The 22,105-nt window shown below is 33.9% G+C and overlaps 4 protein-coding genes and 1 long non-coding RNA gene across 6 annotated transcripts; 2 read left to right on the top strand and 3 right to left on the bottom strand.

The window, feature by feature from the left end:
- The first annotated feature begins 3,485 nt into the window (after positions 1 to 3,485).
- Positions 3,486 to 7,947, top strand: LOC145582672 (mitochondrial outer membrane protein porin of 36 kDa). The gene is made up of 6 exons (XM_081639662.1): positions 3,486 to 3,663; positions 3,802 to 3,869; positions 4,771 to 4,881; positions 5,072 to 5,158; positions 5,324 to 5,532; positions 7,381 to 7,947. Exons 1-6 carry the CDS (start codon positions 3,615 to 3,617, stop codon positions 7,685 to 7,687), a joined length of 831 nt encoding a protein of 276 aa, XP_081495788.1. The 5' UTR covers positions 3,486 to 3,614; the 3' UTR covers positions 7,688 to 7,947.
- On the bottom strand, positions 6,013 to 6,858 carry LOC145582673 (uncharacterized). Its single transcript, XR_014099924.1, has 2 exons — positions 6,691 to 6,858; positions 6,013 to 6,250 (listed from the first exon to the last, which is right to left on the bottom strand). It is a non-coding gene; the product is annotated as an uncharacterized LOC145582673 (long non-coding RNA).
- Positions 7,948 to 8,588: 641 nt separating the features above from the next.
- On the bottom strand, positions 8,589 to 12,602 carry LOC145582674 (hypersensitive-induced response protein 1-like). Of its 2 annotated transcripts, none has more exons than XM_081639663.1 (6): positions 12,452 to 12,602; positions 10,679 to 10,876; positions 9,985 to 10,105; positions 9,527 to 9,618; positions 9,350 to 9,446; positions 8,589 to 9,207 (listed from the first exon to the last, which is right to left on the bottom strand). In XM_081639663.1, exons 2-6 carry the CDS (start codon positions 10,865 to 10,867, stop codon positions 8,846 to 8,848), a joined length of 861 nt encoding a protein of 286 aa, XP_081495789.1. In that variant the 5' UTR covers positions 10,868 to 10,876; positions 12,452 to 12,602; the 3' UTR covers positions 8,589 to 8,845. The 2 variants fall into 2 exon arrangements, with proteins under 2 accessions (XP_081495789.1, XP_081495790.1); XM_081639664.1 differs by lacking the exon at positions 12,452 to 12,602 and adding an exon at positions 11,690 to 11,898.
- Positions 12,603 to 13,762: 1,160 nt separating this feature from the next.
- On the bottom strand, positions 13,763 to 14,807 carry LOC145581559 (hypersensitive-induced response protein 2-like). Its single transcript, XM_081638570.1, has 3 exons — positions 14,622 to 14,807; positions 14,321 to 14,441; positions 13,763 to 14,153 (listed from the first exon to the last, which is right to left on the bottom strand). Exons 1-3 carry the CDS (start codon positions 14,805 to 14,807, stop codon positions 13,912 to 13,914), a joined length of 549 nt encoding a protein of 182 aa, XP_081494696.1. The 3' UTR covers positions 13,763 to 13,911.
- Positions 14,808 to 15,936: 1,129 nt separating this feature from the next.
- Positions 15,937 to 22,047, top strand: LOC145581560 (putative inactive purple acid phosphatase 16). Its single transcript, XM_081638571.1, has 5 exons — positions 15,937 to 16,300; positions 19,080 to 19,304; positions 19,446 to 19,722; positions 20,173 to 20,344; positions 21,312 to 22,047. The coding sequence occupies exons 1-5, from the start codon at positions 16,030 to 16,032 to the stop codon at positions 21,648 to 21,650; spliced, it is 1,284 nt and encodes a 427-aa protein (XP_081494697.1). The 5' UTR covers positions 15,937 to 16,029; the 3' UTR covers positions 21,651 to 22,047.
- The last annotated feature ends 58 nt before the right edge of the window (positions 22,048 to 22,105 follow it).

Consider the following 22,105-nt stretch of genomic DNA (forward strand, 5'->3'; position numbering starts at 1 on the left):
ACTTGAGCTCCTTTAGCTACGATCACTTGATCAACCTGCTAAAACAATCTTGTCTGCTCACCATTAAGGACAAATTCCAAAATAGATCGTCGCAGGGCCACCATAAGAAAAAGACGTGGCCGTAAACACAAGTAGCACAACAAAAAAAAACACACACACGTCAGCAAAAAGCTGAGTAATCACCAAATCACCACATATCATTAGAGTATAAGTGAATAATTAATATTACTAGCTCAATTAAACAATGTAGTTCGAAACTACATTACACATTGTACTCTAAAAATAACCTTTAATTATCAACTCAACCTCGAATAATAATTCGAACCTTTACTCAATCATCTCATATAACCCATAAGTGTGCCATGCTCATTGTTCTATGCCTAGCCTTGGACATGGGTAATTCGAATAACAAACCAACAAGTATAAAAACTTGAATACTCCCAATAATTAGAAAACACCTTGAACCAGACCACATACGGGCCAATTCCCACTGTAGGGGACCATAGAAAAATATAAATAATATAAAGATTGTACCTCATTCTTAACTCATGATCATTATCTCATTACCAACATGCCAAGGACTTGGTCTATAACGCCGAGCCTCAAACCAAGAACAAAATAATAATTTCTCAACCTTTTGATCTCATACTTGATCAAATAATCTTTCACATGATAATAAATAATATCTCAATATCGGCACAAGTTCCCAATTCATAAAATATCTCAACTCTTATATGGCTAATACTAGTACCCAAAATTAATTAATTTTCAACCCAAAATAATACTCTGCATTAATAACCCTAAAACATCAATAAAACAATACTCCCTATAGCAACAACATTAAAACCCTAAAAATTATCAATCGTAAACAATAAAAGTAATACGATACTCATATCCAATCAAGTCATATAATATCAATAATCAATCATGTACATATACAAACTTGATCACACGAATTACAATTATAAAATTTATACATAATAATAATACAGAGTACAAATAATAAATCATATCACACATAATAATATGAAATATAATACAAACATCTCCAAAGTTTCGTGTGATTACCTTTTCGACGAATGCCAAAACAATGAAACATTTGAGAACCGAATATGAAACTATTACTCCAGCAATCCAAGTAAAATGACACGCAAATTACACTAAATGATGAGCAAATTAATTTAATCAATATGTTGCACGCCACTCGGAACCACGGCCAATAGATCACAAGAAAAGTTCCCATGAAATTTGTAACATGGGTAATTAATAATAAATGGTTGATGATAAAGTTTGGTTGAATTCATGTATAATGATAATAATCAATATGGGTTTAGAATGCAAAAGTGATGGGCACGGCTGAAGTAAGGATTAAATAATAAAGCAACAAAATCAATTAAAATAATTAGGGTTTAATAATATATAGTTGTTGATAAAAAGAGTCCTATTTAAATTAAAATAGGGTTTTAAAACTTTCCAAACTCTAAAATAAAAATTATATGAGATTAGACTAGTTATTGAATAAAAAAAATAAACTATACATAAAATCATAAAATATTCGGGTATTACATTAGTTATAGAATAATTCCTATTCCTAAATCCAAGGTCAATATATAACAATGAGAGTGAAAGTGATATAGCACATTAAAAAAAAATAAATAAATAAAAAACAAAAAAAAAATTAACTTTTTACATAGCTACTAAGGTTATTATCTTTCTTTTGTAGCCAAGTTAAAAAAAAAAATGGTTATCCTCAAATTTTACTTTACAAGATCTAGGGAACTTAAACTAGATCCTATTTTTTGTTCAATTCATAAGTTTTTTTTTTCAAGTTTATTAGCTTTATGCAAACACCTAAATGAGGCATGTCCATTGTTCCTAGATAAATGTCCAATAATTAAACTGTATTTGTTCTATCGTTAAGAATGGAATGAATAAAGTACTATATTATTATGAAAAAAAAAAATTAAAAGAGAATAAAGTACTTTATTATAGGTCATGTTTGGTGAAAAAAGTAAAATCTAAAAGTTAAAATTGATCATATTAGCTAATTTTGACTTGTTGATTGTATTAGCTATTGTATATAAGACTATAAGTCTATAAATGTTTGATAAATAGTTGATTTCTTAAACTTGATTAAGTATGCAAAATGACCAAAGTACATTGACATATTTTATTGTGGTAGAGTTCTGGATTAAATGATGGTAAAATTATCAATTTACCTTTATGGCATGTTTGCCCAATTATGTTGTTTGGATATGCTTAGAATTTGGGAATTGAAATTGGCCTAAATCCAAGATTAAAAAGACATGAGTATTTTGATATATTGAAATTCCAATCCTAAACATGTCATTTCAAATTCTAATATTTATCAAAAAAGTCTAACTCTCTTTCTCTCTTATGTCGTACAAGAGTTTCATCCTCTTCCCCAATTTTTTTCTCTCTCCTAGGGTTTTTCACCATTGAAGCATACACAAATTCTCTCGCCCCTCCCCCATTGAATTGAGATTCGAATTTCTTGCTCGATCATTAGAGTGTACCATATTTAAAATGGCTGAAATTTGATCGACCAATTTCTGAAATTTGCAGCAGCTCTATGAATTCTCCATTGAAGCGGCGCGCTAGCTTTCTTTCTCCTCCATTAAACCAACATTGCAACTTGATACCAATATTGCAGCAAGCAAAGCAAATTTGGGGATTTAAGATTGAGGAGGAGAAAGGAAAAATTGGGAAAGAGGATGAAACTTTGGGAATTTAAGATTAAAATTTGGGAATTGAAGATTTAGGAGGAGAGAGAAAAGGAAATTTGTGTGAGTTAAAAGTGTAATTTCATTTGCTTAATTCAAATTTCACTCATCTCCAAACATAAGTTAGAATTTGAAATTCTGATATTTCCCAAACACACAGTATTGAAATTGAATATCAAGATTTCAAATTCTGAAATTCAATTCCGACATTTGAAATGAATATGATGTTTCCAAACACAACCTTAAAATATTTGAATTAAAGCTAATAAAAAAAGCACTTCTTAGTATATTACTGTTTTACTCGTACGTTATTTATACCTTTTTTTTTTAGCCCTATTACAGAGTACTTAGAAAGTTAGAAGAATCTATACTCCCTCCATTTTTTAAATGCTTGTATGCGGAGTTGTAGGAGAAAGTATTCCGTAATAAAATAGAGAGGTAGTTATGCATTAATAAAATGTGTAATGTGTGTATGATTGCAGTAGGCTTGTAGAGTTGCATACTTGCATTCACCTAATTTATTATTATTATTATTTTTTTTTTTTTTTTTTTTTTTGTGGCATAAGGGCATAAGGCCCACAATACAGCCATGAATATGATCACAGAGAATAGACAGCTAGATGTATCACAACAATGGTACACCCACTTCAGACGGTCAAGATTGCATTAGGGTTTTCAATTTCCAATTTAATTTATTTTTGTAATTCAAAATTCAGCCACAACTACACATCAGCACCACATAGAGGTAGCGCATTCATAATATTCTTTGATTCTCTCATTTTTCCATTTCTTCCTCATTTTTCCATTTCTCTCTCTTCCACCCAAAACCCTCATTTTTCTCTCTCTTCTAAGCTTTGACAATCTTCAAATATGGTGAAGGGTCCTGGACTTTACTCTGACATCGGCAAAAAAGCTAGAGGTTTCATTTCTTTTTCTTCATTTTTCCTTTTCTGATTTTGATTTTGATTTTTTTTTTCTTTCTTTCTTTTTTGGGGTTAATTTCTTGTTAATTTCTGATGGGGTTTTTATATTTTTGAATTTTTGTTTGCTGTTGTAGATCTTCTGTACAGGGATTATCAGAGTGACCATAAGTTCACACTTACCACTTACACCGCCAATGGAGTTGTAAGTTTCGCCATTTTTATTTCTTTCTCCCTTTTAATTTTTCTGAGTTTTTGACTTTGATGCTTTTGATTTCGTATTAGTTTGTGCTTATTTATATTATCTGGGGGAAATGATTAGGTTTATGATGAATAATTAAAGAAATTTGAGCTGGATTATAATGGGTTTTAGGGTTTGTTTAAATGATGCTTCTAGGTTTTAAATTATTCATATCTTGCCAATCTTGGATTGATGGGACTGTTTATGTAATTGGGCAAAATCTTGAGGTGGGGAAATTTGATGGGTAATTTCTAATTAGGGTTCAATTTGAGATTAGTTATGGCTTTCGGGTTTCAGCTGTTTAGTGCTTGTCAAATGAGTAGTGACGGATAAGTTTTAAGTAGTCAATTGAGGGTTATGTACGATTATAAAGAAGGTTAATATTTGTTTGAGTGTGTGTTATGCGTGTTTGAATGTAGTCGTTGACTTCTGTATTCTCTATTAATGTTACGGGATTTAGCCTTGTTTTGCTTTGTTTTTATCCCTTTTCGGATTATTATATCGTCTCTTATTCTGCACTTGTTATGAAATGGAAGGTTTCGTGTCTCTTAGTTGTGTATGGGACCTAGGGAATGAACTTTAGACTGGATAATTATCGTTCTTATGTCAGTATTGACATTACTGAGTAAACTCTGTTTGCCCTTTGTTTGATTGCGAAAAGAATGTAATATGATCAGAAATTGCATTGCATTTCTTAGAAGAGCATTGTATTTCTTAGGGTTGTGAGTTAGGATTAAAGAAATCAAATTAAAATGTATGTTTGCAGTGCAGGTTATTGCTGAATTATTGTTTTATATTGTAGAGAAATGGTTTATCAGAATGCATGGCTTGTTTCAATGTTAATGCTTTAATTTGTTTCTTGCAGGCTATTACTTCTACTGGGACGAAGAAGGGTGAGTTGTTTTTGGCTGATGTGAGCACCAAGCTGGTAAACAAGAATATTACCACAGACGTGAAAGTTGATACCAACTCCAATGTGAGTGCTATATGTATATTTGAGTTACCAATTGATTCTGGATTCATGATTACATAGGTATTATGGCTGCTAATTATCAAATTTTGGTGGAGATAGCCTTGTTGTTTTTAGATTATTTACTTGTAAAAAAATTGGATTCTCTGGTAAACTGGACTTCTAACTTCTTTTGTCTTCTGCTTTTGATCTTAAGCTTTTCACCACAATTACCGTTGATGAGCCTGCCCCTGGCTTGAAGGCTATTTTCAGCTTTCGTGTTCCTGATCAGAGATCTGGCAAGGTAAAAATACCTTTAGTTTTTAACCTTCCCTCCCTCCCACCCCCCCCCCCCTCTCCCCCCCCCCCTCTCCCCCCCCCTCTCCCCCCCCCCCCCTCTCCCCCCCCCCCGAAGCTAGTGGATACTGGATGGTTGTTCTAATGCTTAGATCATACATCATGGTAACAGGTTGAACTCCAGTATTTGCATGAATATGCTGGTATCAGCACGAGCCTTGGTTTGACAGCAAACCCCATTGTTAACTTTTCGGGTGTTATTGGAAACAGTACTCTTTCTTTGGGTACTGACCTTTCATTTGACACTGCTTCTGGAAATTTCACCAAGTGCAATGCTGGTGTGAGCTTTACCAATGAAGATCTCATTGCATCTGTGAACTTGTAAGTAGCTTCTGTAATACAATTATAATTTGCTTTATCCACGTGCACTATTAGCTGTTTAGAGATGAAAGAAATAAAAGAAGTGCAACAGCTGTCTTGATCTAATAATTGCCATATTGTTACTAATGTCACATTGTTAGCTCATACTCATTCATTAATGTCACATTGTTAGCTCATATGCATTAATAATTAGGGCTGGCAATCGGATCAGGTCGGGTCGGGTTCGTGTTCGGGTCAGCTGATTTCGGGTCAGCTACCCCCTGACCTGAACCTGATCCGTTTAACATTTCGGGTTGAAAACCTCAACCTGAACCTGATTTTTTCGGGTTCGGGTCAACCTGAAAATGACCTTATTTGACCTGATTTTTTTTCTTTGGGTTTAAATAAGGTTATTTCAACCTGAATATGACCTGAAAGTCTGAAACTAACCTAAACAAGTGAACTGCCAAAATTTTCAAAGTTTCAAACCAACTTAACAGATAGTCCAAAATCAAATAGCATAATCTAATTATGGTACCTAATTATCAATTACAAACCAAGAGTGTACTAACAAATTACAAACCAAACAAGTTCAAATATTTAAGTTCTCAAATAACATTAACATTAATTAGAGGATTGTATGTGGCGTATCCATTCTTGTTCTGCATCTCAAGCTTCATGATTGATCCACAAAGCATTTCCAATTGAGGATCCATAGAGTGGTGGACATAATTACTTCCTGCCAACACTCAACAGTCACAAATTGGCAAATTATTAATTTATTAGCAAAATAAACAACAAAAATACATAAACTAGCAAAAAATCGATACTATGTATCTTAAACAACAAAAATCCATAAACTAGCAACATCAAGTCGTAAACTTGTATATAAACAACAAAAATCAACACAAAAATTCACATAAAACATAAACTAGCATGAATTATTCGCATAAATCCATAAATTAGCAAGATCTATCCGTATACTTGTAAATAAACAACAAAAATCAACACAAATTAGCAAGATAAATTCACATAATTACTTAAAGTAGCCTGAAATTTCGCATAAATTTATAAATTAGCAAGATCTATTCGTATACTAACAAAATAACAAAATCAATTCGCATAAATTCATAAATTATGAACAAAAAGCATGAAAAGAATAGTACAACTGTACAATACCACATGAGAGTGAGAAGATAGTGAAGTAGTCGAATTCAACAATGGTAAAGAACTTTGATTCAACAATGGTGAAGGGATTTAGGGTTTTTGAGGAGAGAGAAAATTAAGAGAGATTGAGAGAAGTGAAGCCAAGGAACGGCTGATGAAAAAATGAGGGGAACAATCAGATTTTAGGGTTTTGTCATTAGAAGCCTCTTTAGGAATTGGGCTGGGCTGGGGGTTTTATAAGCCTTTTTACGTTTTTTTTTTTTTTTAACTTTAACTAGTTCGGGTTATCAGGTCGGGTTCGGGTTGACCCGACCTGATTTTGACCTGAATTTTTTTTTCGGGTTAAGTGGGTCGTTTTCGGGTTGAGATTTTCAACCTTAACCTAACCCATTTAATTTCGGGTTCGGGTTCGTGTCGACCCATTTAAGTTTTCGGGTCGAAAAACTCAACCCTAACCCGCTTTTTTCGTGTCGGGTTCGGGTCGGGTTTTCGGGTCGGGTCAGTTTTTGCCAGCCCTATAATAATAATGTCATATTGTTTGCCCATTGTCATTATTACAGTATGCCTTGATCTTGGGAATAATCTTGGATTCACTTTGTTGAAATTTGCTTAACCATTTTCTATTTTTTTTACTGTAAATAAATGTATCATATGATAGCTGGGGATTTGCTTTTGAACCTTGTTACTTTTGGGTTGCTGCAGGAATGACAAATTGGACATCTTGAATGCTTCATACTATCATACTGTTAGTCCATTGACCAACACAGCTGTTGGTGCAGAGCTGAACCACAGTTTCTCAAGTAATGAAAATACACTCACCATTGGTACTCAACATGCATTGGACCCATTGACTTCAGTCAAGGCTCGTGTTAACAACTATGGAAAGGCAAGCGCCCTTATCCAGCACGAATGGCGCCCCAAATCAATTGTCACTCTCTCCGGTGAGGTCGACACAAGTGCCATTGAAAAGAGTGCTAAACTTGGATTGGGCTTGGTTTTGAAGCCTTGAAAAGTGCCTGATGATCTTGATAGTTTCAGTTGAGATGATCTTGATGGTTTCTGTTTGAGAAAATAATTAGGCGAAGACTTGTAGTGAACTTTTTGTTCGGAATGTATTCATGGGTTTGTTGACTTGCGTCATTTTGGTGGTCAATTGTAAAAAATAATTCTAGCTGGTGGTGAACCAGTTGCCTTTTGTTTCCAGCCCTTGGTCTATGGATTCTTTAATCTCGACTTGATGAGATTTTATGAGCCAAGTTTCACTGATGAGATTTTTTTTTGGAAGTAAATGACTTTTTTTCCCCCTGTATTATTTATTTACCTATTTTAATTTCTATCCCATATCTTCTCTTCATCTGCTTGTTCTGTATCAATTATTTTCTGAGCATTTGAGAGTAAGGGTCCAGCTGTGCTACAAATAACTTTGAAAAATGGCCTACATTGTATCTAATTGTTTGATAGCTTGACCAAACTGATGTTATTGGTGGCTACTTTTAAACTTGGAAGGTATATTAGTGGAGTGTTTAAGTTTAAAATGTTGGTGAAGAAGACAGTTAAAGTCATCTACACCAGAGAAATAATGTTGATTTCGAATGAGATTAGTTGTGTCATACTCACACTAAAACCCCAAGCAGTGTCAAATTCACCCTTCAAAATTGCAAATTGCCATTTATTCACTTTTCTCTAAAGGTATACGCAGAATTGCCATTGATTAAGGATTTTAGTCAATTGTGTGTGTGGGACCAAACTATCATCCCGTTTTAAAGGCTCATACTAAGCTCATCAGTAGTGAAGTGGGTGCAACAGAAAGAATCTCAAAAGTTTCATAGATAACAACTTAATACTTTGTATAGAGCAGCAACGAGAAATGAACTTCAAAAAACCGCGTAATATAAGCAGCAATGAGAAAATGAACTTTAAAAAAGCCGTGAAATATATAAATTTCATTACCACAAACATTACCAACACCACTTACCAGAATGTGTGGCAAACTAGTAAGTTATGTTAGTTACTTGATCAAAGCTACAAACATTATAATGCCAAATTAAACCATCTATGATTTCTATACTACACCAAGCAATACTGAACATTATTTACTCCATTGAAGTTCATACTGGACCTATATAGTATATACACAAACTTGGTAAAAGCAAGGATCCTACTGATCCTACTTCTCCATTGTTTGTGCCTGGAGGAGGCCATCTCTGATTTGAGTCGCAATGTCCCTAACAGCACCTGGGCCATGAGGGATGAACACAGAGGATGACTTTGACGAGGCACCAATGTCTTTCATTGTGTCAAAGTACTGAGTTATCAATACCATGTCCATGATATCCTTGGCAGATGTGCCAGGTACATTCTCAGAGAAGTTGAGCACACTGTCTCTCAGCCCATCAACAATAGCTTGACGCTGCCGAGCTACACCCAGCCCTGCCAAGTATTTGGATTCTGCCTCTCCTTCAGCTTTCTTTATTTGCAGTATTTTTTCTGCTTCAGCCTTCTCATTTGCCGCCAGTCTCATTCGAGCAGCTATTATGAATGGAAAGCCACAATTCAGTTGACCTCAATTTTTCATTCAGTTGGAAGAGAGAAAAAACGCTCTTGAAAATAGAAATACCACAAAAGACAATGATGGGAATAAGGAAGTGAGGAAAAAACCAAGGTACATTACCTGCATTGATCTCGTTCATTGCTCTCTTGACATTCACATCAGGTTCAATGTCCACAATAAGAGTTTGAACTATCTCATACCCATAGGCTGACATTGCCTGCATGAACACAAGGAAAAAACATATTACATTGTTAAACAATTTTGCCTTCACAAACAGCCTATATAAAACAGGATTACCTTCTCTAGCTCTTGTTCAACAGATTTTGCAATATCATTCTTCTGCTCAAAAACAGAATCAAGGTACAATTTGGGCACACTAGCACGAATAACTGTCAAATTGAATGGTGCAGATTAGCACAGTTATAAAATAGAGTTAAAATACCACCCAAAGGCCAGCCTCTAAGCAAATCGGTAGCAAGTCCACAGAAATTCCAAGCCTCAGCAGTCAGCACCAATTAAACTTTAACAAAAGCATCAAAACATGTCACTTGAGAATAATTTAACAGCTCTAGATCACTAGACAAGCCCAATCAAAATGCCAAAAATAATAAAAATCCCCTTTTTATTACAAAAGCAAAATAACATGTTATTTATTTAAAGTATTAATCTACAATGAACAAGCATTGCTAGTCTGTTTTCAGCCACCTGAAGCCCAAGCAAAAACCATATCCCTTCAATCAATATTATACACATACCATCAAAAACATATGCTTGGATCTGTTCCCTGGTATTAGTGAGCTTATAGAAAGCATCTTCAGCCTTTTCTGACACAGCTCGGTATTGCACAGATGCAACCACAGTGACAAACACGTTATCCTGAAGATATCAAAGAGCAGAGGTTATATATTAAGCAGATACCAATAAGGGGAAAAAAAAAAGAAAGAAAAGAGATGGTAGAGATGCAATAGTAAGTAGTTACAAATTGCAGGAGAAATGAGCAAACAAAATAAGATGAAAATTAAATATGGAAATAAGCACAATTTATACATTATCATAAATGTGCAAAGCTTAATGTGCCCTCGTCTTCATTGAAAGAAAGTAAATTATCAAATGCAAATGTAAACGCTGAATATCAATTTGTTATTGACATGTTCGTTCTTTTGTTTGTTTCCTCAGAGATTATAAACTCAAGGTTTATTCACTTCTCATGTATCTTTTATATACTAATTTGAAATGCATCCATGCATCAAAGCACATTGATAACTTTATGAAAGGATTGTATTTTTTTTGTGAAACACATTGAAGAACAAGTTATTGACATGCCACTCTAAATCAACAATTCATTTTCAAAAGAGACATCGAGTTGTTAATCTTAGTTCAAAGACTATCAGAATACAAAGTTATAAAGTAGCAAATGATGCTGATTAGACTTATAAAATGATTTCAAACCTTAGTTTTAGTTTCACAGCGAACATCAAGTTGCTGAACACGCAAGGTGAGTTGACCAGCTATCTGGCTACCAAAGCACCATGGAACACAGTGACATCCAGGATCAAGCACATCTTCAAATTTTCCAAATCTTTCACTAATAGCTACAGTCGACTGAGCCACTTGAATGCATCCCAAAACTTGTCCCATAGTTTAGTTCTGCACACAACATGACAATATGTAAGCATCAAGAATTGCCAAAAGTCTTCCACAAGGCTTAGAAAGCTATTAGGGTCCTAGGTACAAAGAAGTGTACAAACTCCTCTTATCTTCCCACACCAAATAATATAACTCGGACAAAAAAAGGAAAGCATAAAGCACACAAAAATACTGAGAAGGTATTACTAGAAGCATATCATATTTCCCAGAGCTAACACATATAACAATGAAAAGGATAATTAAGCAGAATGTCTAATCTGTTCCAATCTTCAAAAAGCTTGCCTAGGAGCATACAGAACTTAAAGGAAGCCATTTAATTCCATTGATATACTATACATACTAGATAGACATTGCTTATGATCTCGTTAATAGGATAGTAAAGGCATCTTAGCCAATTCTTTATATACTTAGTTTATTGTTGATCCTAGATCAGTTGTATCTAGATACAGTCCCTGTATATATGGTAACAGAGCGAAGAGCAATAGTGTCCCTCTTTCTTTAGCCTTTAGCTATCCCATCCCCAGGTTGAACCGACAATCTAAATTCCCGTCCCCAATCCACAAGACATGCAAACTGAACTGACATGGACAAATATTATCTGTAATGATCACATTTGTATCGTGCTATATTTGACTTGAAAACAGTTTCATTGCCCAAAAATCAGCTACAAAGTACAAACATAACATGATGGTCACTCTAGTAAACGAAATTCGTTTTATTACACAAAGCTACAAACATAACATGATGTCACTCAAATTAACAAAATTCAGCAAAATTTACTAACTACAAAATAATCATTAGAAATGTTAATACCAGGATCAACAACAGCAAATACCAATGAAGCAACAATTACACAACGAAACAACCCACAATACTCAAACAGATAGATGGTTCCTTCCGTACAAGGATACAAACCCACAATACTCAAACCCACAATAGATAGTTTCTTCCGCACAACGAAATAAGAACACGATACTCTGACATATAGATGGTTCCTTCTGCACAACGAATCGAACACACGACTCAACAAGTATAGACACACCACCCTATATAACAATCCACAGTACATAAACAAATATTTTTATCTTGTTGAATAGTATACATTATACAACAACGATGCCAACTTTCATACACATTCCTAGGAAAGCACGATAAGGACCACTTACAACTCATGCGAAAATTCAAACACATTACAAGAAATCAACAAATATCCAATTTAACTAATAATAGTCAAAATATCAATTATGATAAGATTTATTGGAACAAGTCTTCCAATTAAAATACAAGAAGTATACATCATAATTGCTGGATATCCTGGATTAGTCAAAGCGCGCATTATTATCGAGCACTAACAGTTTCAAATGATTAACAATTCACAATTACTTGCTATATTTCGAAATTCAATAGAAATTCTTAGTGTTAAGCGAAATTTGAGTGATTCGAAAATTTCCAAAAAAATCACAAAATCAGTCAATATAAAACCCTAAATTGAAGTAATTAAACAAAGAATTGAAGAAAATGAAAGGTAAATTAAATTGCATTGAGAAAAAGATAGAGGGAATCGAAGTTGAGTACCTTGATGATGGAATTGAGAGAGAGAAAAACCTAGGAAAAACGAAAAGCGGATAATATGCAGTGAGATAATAACAGAAAAAGAAGAGAAGTACGGAGTACACAGAAAAGAAATGGGAGAATATCAAGTAGAATGGGATATAATTATTGTTGATTTATTTGGATAGAGACAAAAGATAACAACGAAAGCAAGCTGGCCAAGTGAGAACGGGATTTTTTCCTTTGTGAGCTTATTGCGTGGTTTAGGCACTACATTCATACAAACTACGAGTAATAGTGACCTGTTAGAGCCTTAGAGAGCGACCTTCCATCAGGACCATTCGGGGGTCGACTTTCCGACATATGGAAGGTTTTTTTTACAATTTATTTATGATATTGTAAGACTTTAAAATAAGCAAAAAATAATTAAATAAAAAAAAATTCGGGTATATATAACTTTTTTTAATAATTCAACTTTTTACGTCTGTCTTTCTAAATCAATTCTTGATAATTGATTTAATAAGTTAAGTATGTTACATGCCGCTCCTAATTACTCTACATTTTTTTTTAATTTAAAAAATCCTTTTTTTCTCCTCTCGACCATCACTTTCTCTCTCCTTCCCTTAAGCAAACCCCCCTCTAAAGCACCTCCAGTCCTCCACCATGCATTACCTCCAGCCACCACTTACGCCCAAAACACCACAAGCCCCAAAAAGGTGGTCATTACTAAATTTCTCATATGTGAGATTACTATCTATAAACCATCTAAAAAGTTGGATTATTAAAATTAATCATAAATAAATACTTCGTATAATACTCCGTAATTAAAGTCGTGCATTATCATACATGTAGGAGAAGTTATAGACTAGAGATGGAGTAAGATTTTGTGAATTTAGAATTTTAGCACAACCCTTAGACCCCAATATATGCAATCATCATATATTCATATCTATTATAATCAATTCGAGATTGCTAATATAATTTTAGTCATCTAGTTATCTATTTTATGGATATAGATTGTTGTAATAGTTCTTTATCTTATATTCTTAGCTTGGTCATCTAGTTGTCGCTGATATGGAGCACTATGCTCTATTAGATTTCTAAAAATTTCTAGTTATATCTTGTATAGTTTGATCAAATTAGATGAATGAGTAGCAACTATTTTGTGGAATATCTTTATTTTTTATTTTATTTATTTTTTTTAATTTAAGGAGGTCGTGGAATAAGATATTTTGATGAAGCTAGCTTCCTAGAAAAGTCTTAGGAAAGCAACCACATCAGAGATCACAAGTGAAGTGTATAAAACATGTGACCATAATAAATGAAGTGTATAAAACATGTGACCATAATCAACATAGTAACAATAACCTTAAGAAGTTCTACCGGGCATAATATACCTGCATTGATCTTCTTTATAGCAGTCTTCACTTCAGCATCAGGCTCGATGTCGAGTATACGAGTATCAACAATCTTATATCCATAAGTTAACATAGTCTAGAGCGAGGTGACAGATTGAAAAACAAGGGTTGCATATACATCATCAGTGTAAGAAATATTGAACGACGTACCATGAGTCCATGACCATAATAATCTTGTAAATGCAATAATAAGCTATTTATATTACAGTATAAAACCTTTCCAAGCTCGTCTTTGACAGATTTTGCTATGGTGTTCCTCTGCCCTAAAACAGCATCAAGCTCCATTTTGGGCACACTAGCGCGAACAACTACCAACAGAAAGGCCACCGGTTATATAAAACAGAGGATTTTAATAATAAAATCATGTTAAAAGTTACTCTAAAGCTTCTTATATTACTAGTACAAGTATATGAAGATTAAACATGAGATGATTTAGTGTTATATCCACTCAGTTACATAATTTTACATTACATACCATCAATAACGTAGGCTTGGATCTGAGTTGTGGTGTTGCTAAGTTTATAAAATGCATCTGCCGCGTTCTCTTTCATCACACGGTATATAATTGGTGCAACCACAGTCACGAACACATGATCCTGAGGAGATCATATTGATTAATTAACTGCATTCCCAAATTAAAACATATAGCCCATTGAATTTGCAATAAAAATAATTTTCATGTCATTTAAAATTTTTAACTATATGATTTACAATCATTAAGGAATTTGAAATAGTTATAAAAGTATATGATTAGTGATTTGGTATGTAACATTAACCTTAGTTTTGGTCTGACAACGAACATTAAGCTTCACACCTAAGGAGAGACGGCCTTTTATTTCATAACCAAGAAACCAAGGCACACAATGGCATCCAGGCTCGAGGAAATCGTCGTATCTTCCCCATTTTTCTTTGATTGCTATGGTTGATTGAGTCACTTGAAAGCATCCAAATGACTGCCCCATTATTGTTGAGTACCTTAACAGCTTAAAAACACAAGAAAAAAAAAAGGGTAATTAAGTAATGAATTGAACAATTGTGACACACAACTTAGCTTTTTATATCCATATTTAATGCACTTGTAAGCTAGAGGTAGAGATTTTGAAGGAAATTTACCAAGGAAGAGGCAAAGGAGGGAGAATATAGTAACTAGTAATTCTGCAAGAAATTGCAATGAAGAGACGCACTTGCTATATAAGGTAATACATCAACCTTTTTTTTTTTTTTTTTTTTTTGGTAATTTGGAGACTTGTTAAGTTGTATGCCATGTGCAATGTGCGGGTTATATGAATATATGTAATGAAGAGAAAAAGAAGGTAAAATATAAAAAAAACGAGAGAGAGAAAGAAGGTAAAATATAAAAGAAGGTAAAATATTTGTTAATATTACACTTTTTTTAAAAAAAATAATACTACTAATATAAGTATGTCATAATGTGGGGATGAGGTGAGTACGAAATGGGGTGGGGTGGGGTGGGGTGGGTATGAAGTGGGGCGGGGATGGTCTAAAACCCACCCGGCCTCATCTTCCATGGCGGATATGATTTTTATCCTCATCTCGAACGCCCCCACCAGCCAAATCGGGACCCATCTCTACTGCCCCATTGACATCCTTATGACTCCACTCATGACACCACCATCATGAATAGCGTTTGAAAAACCTTATGAAAAGGGTGAAATTGAGGGCATGATCACCACCCCAAATTGTATGGGTGACCATGCAATACTCTATTGAAACTAATTAAGCTTGATTTTCTCCATTTTTGCATCTAAGTTTTCTCCAGTTTCCAATTAACGCTTAAAGTTACGAATTTCGTACATTAAACTTAGGTAAGGTTAAGCCTATAACTAAGATAAATTGTCGGCGGGACAATAAATATTAAATAATAATAACAAATAAATAAATAAAAATATTACTCTGTATTATGATGTAGCAACACATGTCCCATGGCAAGTTATTTACATAATTACCCTCTAATTAAACGAGAAACTTGGATTTTCCCCCTAAACAATATTCTCATCTTAATGAATAAAATTAATAAAAAGAATCATAGCCATTTTTCAGTTTTGACTTCCCAAACGTTGATTATGAATTCATGATGATAAATTGATCACTGAACTACTTGCTTGTCAATTTTCTCCAAACTAGTTCATCTTTCTCAAATTCCACTATTTTCTCTCAATTTTTATGGGTGTAAGTAATGAAAGAAGAAGAATGAGGCCATCCTACTTTTTTCAGTTCTTCAAATTCCCTCAAATTTTAATAATTTTACTAAGCACCCACTTCCACTTAACATTTGGATTGATAAATTTGCAGTTTAATAAGACAAAATCATCCTTCAAAATTGCAATTTTTGCAGACTTGCATTTTGGGGAGAATTCCTGGACTGATTGGGGACCCCAACAAGATGCCAACTCTATCAATGCCATGAACTCTCTTCTTCATCATGAAAACCCAGGTCCTCTGCTTTCTTTCTTTCTGTTTTTTCTTTATTTATAACTTATAAGTAAATATTCTAGTTGAAGAAAGTTTGGATTTTTATTTCTTTCTATTTTTGTAATATTGTGGTGTTGTTTTGTTGCTGAAATTTATGAGTGGGTTTTTTGAGTTTGGGTCCTGGGTTTTGATTGATAATTTTGAATTATATCTGTGTTTGTTTGTATTTAGATGAGTTTATTGACGCTAACTTCATTAAATTCTGGGAAATTCTTGGATTGGTAAAGGATGGATTAGTTTGACTATAAAAAGAAGGAATAACCTGCTGATTATCTTGATTATTAAAATTCGAATACAGGGTTAGAATTGATGTCACTTTTTTTTTTTTTATATATATATATAAAATATTTCTTGAGATTGTTCAACTTTTTTATTAAATATTAGAATTTACTCGGCTTTGCAATTTTTTGCCCGGTTAATTGATGCTTGAGCTCATGTATGATATTATGATTGTTTGTTGAGTTTAATTACACACATGAGAATTGTAGAATTGAGTGCAAATGAACCCTCATAGATAGAATGTAAGCTTAAAGATATGAAAGAAAACTTAGAGTGATGTAATTTAAACTTAAAGTGAGCATGAAGGAGCGCGTGAGTATAAGTTATCGGTATAATGGAAAAGGATATGGGATCGCGTTATAGTATCTGACAAATTAGGGAGAAGAGAGAATAGAATGGCTTGATTATTATTCATCAATAGGTAGAGTATTTATACAAAACCTAAGAACATAAGATAGGAAACAATCTTCCTAAAAGATATACTTAAATAATATCTTAACATGTAATAAACCTAAATATATTATTCTCCTAATAAGATCAATACGGAAAATACATCACACATATATTTTCCGATATTATCTCTAACACCCTCCCGCAATCGTAACGGCAGTAACACGAACGTTGCGATTGGAAATTCTTCAAATTGTTGAAGCCGAGATGCACGCCTTCAATTTTTGTTTTTTCTTTAATGATGAGAACGTTCATCTTTAATTTTTGAACTCATCTGTCATCATCAAACAGGAACGTCATTCTTTTCGAACCTGCAAATATAACAATATGTGGTTTTTCCAGAGCAAAACCAAGCTCCAATCAAATATTTAGTTTTTCAGAGTAAACCACACTCAAATTTCTTATTGGTCTTTCAGAGTAAACCACACTCAAATTTCTTTTGGGTCTTTCAGAGTAAACCACACTCAAATTTCTTTTGGGTCTTTCAGAGTAAACCACACTCAAATTTCTTTTGGGTCTTTCAGAGTAAACCACACTCAAATTTCTTATTGGTCTTTTAGAGTAAACCACACTCAAATTTCTTATTGGTCTTTTAGAGTAAACCACACTCAAATTTCTTATTGGTTTTTTCAGAGTAAATCAAATTCATATCCAAAGGAGCAAAATCATGCTCGAATAAACTCACAAAAAAAGAAAAAAAAAATTGCACAGCGGAATTTTTGGGTAAAATTTATGAATCCTGCCGGTGAGTTTAATTTTCTAACCCACCGGCAGGGGGGAATTTTTGTGAAGTATCCCGAGATCTAACCTGCTCTTGATACCATGACAAATTAATAGAGAAGAGTGAATAGAATGGCTTGATTATTATTCATCAATAGGTAGAGTATTTATACAAAACCTAAGAACATAAGATAGGAAACAATCTTCCTAAAAGATATACTTAAATAATATCTTAACATGTAATAAACCTAAATATATTATTCTCCTAATAAGATCAATACGGAAAATACATCACACATATATTTTCCGATATTATCTCTAACAGTATCCCCACAACACTTGATTTATGTTTGTTTTCCTCTTTGGCATAGTATTCCAAAGGAGATTTAGTACTATGGTTGCTCAATTTATTATGCTAAATGCTATAACCCTTAAGGATGTGTTAAAATGTTACTTCATAGTACTGAGAGCCACAAAGGAAATTGGTGTTGATGAGATTCGAATCATTCAATGCTAGGGTGCCAGCTAGCTTAGTTGACATTAACACCCCTAAATTTATCATGTAAACAATAGAGTTGCTGTTTGTGACTATACAATCGGCTCAGTGATCTTTGAATTTTGATGGTGCATTTGAGCTTAAAGGCATATAACTATATAAGTCATAACTGAATTTGTGGAGATGCAATTTAAATTTGACTGGCATTCTAATATTAAATTATGATGTTTGCCTTGAAGAACATCCAGATACAAGGCTTGTGATGTTGCATTTGAGCTTCAAGGTAAATAACTCATAAGTCTTACCTGAGTTTGTGGAGATGCAACTCATGTAAGTCATGTTTGACTAGCATGCTAATATTGAATAATGATGATTGCCTCAAAGAACATCCAAACATAAGGGCAAATTTCTTGCCAGTCATTGTCATAAATGTGACTGTTCCTAAATGGTTCCATAAGCTTTTGGGGTAATAAATTTTGCAAAGGACATGGTTAGGACTTCTAGGTTTCTTCTTTTTGAGTTGTTAAGACTTAGTACTTATACTTGGCCTGGTATGTAAATGTTATACCCTTTCAAATAAGTCTGAACCAACTATGCTTTTTTACTCTGCTGATACACGATAAGTAGATCTGGTCATTGTTATGAATGCAATTCAAGCTCCTCCTCCTCTTTTTGCTAATTAGCCCTCTTTGATTTGTTGCTATTAGTAATAAGTGACTATGTGTTTCATGAAAAACTTCGATATACCTTAAAGTCTGTTCTTGTTGCTTTAAGCTGATTGTGAGTTGCGTGCCAGATTTTGTTGTATATCTCGGAGATGTCATCACGGCCAATAATATACCTATAGCAAACGCTAGCCTATACTGGGATCAAGCTACTTCACCCACAAGAGAACGAGGCATACCTTGGGCCGGTGTGTTTGGTAATCATGATGATGCCCATTTTGTGTGGCCCAAGGAATGGTTTTCAAAAGAGGGGATTCCCCCTTTGCATTGTTCTCAGCCTAACACATCTCTCATTGGTACACATCCTATATCTTCTCATGGTGACAAGTTTAAAATAATTCACTAAACTAATATCTAACTGTAGTTATAACCTTTATTGATGGATAAGAAAGGAACATCTGTAATTGTTGCATTATACAAATTATAATTTATTTCAGGTGATGGAAATTGCAGCTTCATGGGTACAACAAGATTGGAGTTAATGAATTATCAAATTGGAAATGACATGCTTTCATTCTCTCAGCACGGACCCAGAAATCTTTGGCCAAGTGTATCTAACTATGTCCTGCAAATCTCGTCGTCAGAAAATCCAGAGTCACCTGTAGCTTATATGTATTTTCTTGATTCTGGAGGAGGTTCTTATCCAGAAGTAATTTCAAGTGCTCAAGTAGAGTGGCTCAAAGGCATATCTGAAGAAATTAATCCCGATTATAGGTACTAAAAACTAAAAACTGGAAGCTTAGATCATCCTTTTATACATTGCCCAAATTCTGTATGAAGTGTAAATAATGCAATTTTTATGCTCACTAGTCACTACTTCACCTACAGATATATGGTATAGTGTATAGGGCTCTTATGTTGAATCCATTTTCAATGAAATCGGAAAACTTACTTTTCGTTGACTGTGGGTTATAATCCTCTGAATTTAAAATAATAATTAAAATATTTGTGTTTCTTTGTTATTGTGTAGTACTATGTTTTTCAGATCAAAAAGTTTAATAGAAACAGCTTCTATTTTTATTATTGCAGGGAGGCTGTATAAATTTAATCCCTTACCCTGCCTTAAGCAAAACTACAGAAGTGTTTCTAAAGGCATTGGGCAATGTTAGTTTTGTTTTTCTTTCATTAGATGGGAATTAACGGAGCTTTGTAAAAACTTTGCAGGGTTCCTGAAATTTTCTTTTGGCACGTACCTAGTAAAGCGTATCAGAAGGCTGCCCCTTGGTTGTTTTTTGTTCCTCAGCCTTGTGTGGGCTCAATAAATAAGGAATGGGTATGTACTCAAGAATCTGAGGAGGGGATCATGAAGATTTTGAAAGGTCGGCCTTCAATCCAGGTAATGTCATGTATACATGATTGCTTTTCATTATACTTGATACAAAATGGCAGTTGGTGCTCTGGGAACATATTAATTTATATGCTTCCTTTGCCTGAGTAATGAGTTACTAGTATATAAGAGGTTCATTCAGAGGATTTATGTCTGCAAATTTTCTCTGACCTTTTTACTTGGAGCAAGGTACATGTCGATAGAGATGATGCTATAGATGATATGTTTTTGGATCATCTTTTGAGTTGCGTGACTGAAATTCACCATCATATAGTATTTGAAGGTGGCTATTGTTTCAAAATGTTTTGTACTTATTTGCATTAATTGAGATTTCTGTTCATGCTTATAATCGACTGCAAAGGCAGCAAAGCCATTATTTTAAAACTTTTGCAAGTACCTACTTGTCTTTGGAGAACTGTCATAGCTCCTTTATGTATTTGAAGGTGTGTGAACATAAGGATTGTTACACCTCATGTGAGTGTTGGATCCCCATTGCGAGGTTTAAAGGTGGATTGAGTGACTCCACATTCAACCAAAATTTTCAAAAAGGCTTCTTTTATGTATAATTAAGATTAAGAACTTTGGAAGGTTGATGTAGTGTGTAGCCTCATGATCTCCTATTCTCCTGAACTACTAGCTCACAAGCAATGTTGGATGGACACTAATAGAAGAAACATTAGATGCATAAGTCATTTTTAATAATAATATTATCTTAAGGCTTCTGCTGAAAGTTCAAAAGCAAACTACTTACCTTTTGTCGAACAAAACAACATAACTCTTTTAGGTAAATGTTCATAGAACTTACCTTTAGATTTCTGTTCAATGAACTTGGTAAAAGTTCAAAGGCAATTTTCTGTTCTGTTCTATTCTGCATAAATAGAAGGTCTAGGATGAATTGGTCCACCAAACAAAACCTTTTGGCCGTTTTGGGCACACTTGGATTTTAAATTGAGCAATTTTCTTGCCTTTGGTGCAGGCTGTATTTGTAGGGCATGACCATGGCAATGATTGGTGTTGCCCTTACAAGAAACTGTGGCTGTGCTATGCTAGACACACCGGCTATGGTGGCTATGGGAATTGGGCTAGAGGAGCTAGAATTTTGGAGGTAGTTGATCGGCCTTTCACCCTCAAGTCATGGATAAGGATGGAAGACGGCTTTGTACATAGTCATATTCTCTTGAGCTCTCATGCTGCTTATCCAGCCCCTATTTTCCTTTTGTTGGTTCTGCTTTTGGTTCTTTTCTTCGGAATCAAACCCTTTTACCGTGCTGATCTTATTTCAAAAGCCAAAACCTTCATATCACCAATTGCATAACCTAAAACTGAATGTATTATGCTGCAAGAGGTTGCATATCCTTTCATTTCCCATGCAGCATTCAATATTTCAATCACAGATTCACTGGACTTCTGTAGATTACGGCGACTTATTTTTCATATGGTTTGGTCCTCAGCAATTTTCATTACACTACAAACTCATACTATATAGCCATTCTAGGAGAACACTTGTGATCTTGACATCCTGTGCAGTTGTAAATAGTACTGTAATTATCAAATTTGGATTATCGTATGCATCTGTTTATATAATTACTGGTATGAGTACATGTTTGTTCTGCAATAAGAGTTGAGACACAACACGAAGCACAACCTGTGTTTGAGATTGGGCATTTCGAAAATAGAAATTACGTCGCAGTGAACAATAATATTTTATATGATATTTCATTGGTACCTTTTTATATTTCTATGAATTCTAATTTTGACATTATTCTTATT

This window comes from Chenopodium album, chromosome 15 (genome assembly GCF_948465745.1).
Source record: "Chenopodium album chromosome 15, dcCheAlbu1.1, whole genome shotgun sequence".
Classification (NCBI taxonomy): Eukaryota; Viridiplantae; Streptophyta; class Magnoliopsida; order Caryophyllales; family Amaranthaceae; genus Chenopodium; species Chenopodium album.

Bases quoted from the DNA above. Each gene is read 5' to 3' on its own strand.
- LOC145582672 (XM_081639662.1), top strand. From the start codon at position 3,615: ATGGTGAAGGGTCCTGGACTTTACTCTGACATCGGCAAAAAAGCTAGA. The intron at 3,870-4,770 runs GTAAGTTTCGCC...TGTTTCTTGCAG, and splicing joins CTTACACCGCCAATGGAGTT to GCTATTACTTCTACTGGGAC. The intron at 5,533-7,380 runs GTAAGTAGCTTC...GGGTTGCTGCAG, and splicing joins CTCATTGCATCTGTGAACTT to GAATGACAAATTGGACATCT.
- LOC145582674 (XM_081639663.1), bottom strand. From the start codon at position 10,867: ATGGGACAAGTTTTGGGATGCATTCAAGTGGCTCAGTCGACTGTAGCT. The intron at 9,619-9,984 runs GTATGTGTATAA...TCAATTTGACAG, and splicing joins CCAAGCATATGTTTTTGATG to TTATTCGTGCTAGTGTGCCC. The intron at 9,447-9,526 runs GTAATCCTGTTT...GTGTTCATGCAG, and splicing joins TTGAACAAGAGCTAGAGAAG to GCAATGTCAGCCTATGGGTA.
- LOC145581559 (XM_081638570.1), bottom strand. From the start codon at position 14,807: ATGGGGCAGTCATTTGGATGCTTTCAAGTGACTCAATCAACCATAGCA. The intron at 14,442-14,621 runs GTTAATGTTACA...TGATCTCCTCAG, and splicing joins GTTGTCAGACCAAAACTAAG to GATCATGTGTTCGTGACTGT. The intron at 14,154-14,320 runs GTATGTAATGTA...TTCTGTTGGTAG, and splicing joins CCAAGCCTACGTTATTGATG to TTGTTCGCGCTAGTGTGCCC.
- LOC145581560 (XM_081638571.1), top strand. From the start codon at position 16,030: ATGGGTGTAAGTAATGAAAGAAGAAGAATGAGGCCATCCTACTTTTTT. The intron at 19,723-20,172 runs GTACTAAAAACT...AAAACTTTGCAG, and splicing joins GAAATTAATCCCGATTATAG to GGTTCCTGAAATTTTCTTTT. The intron at 20,345-21,311 runs GTAATGTCATGT...CCTTTGGTGCAG, and splicing joins AAGGTCGGCCTTCAATCCAG to GCTGTATTTGTAGGGCATGA.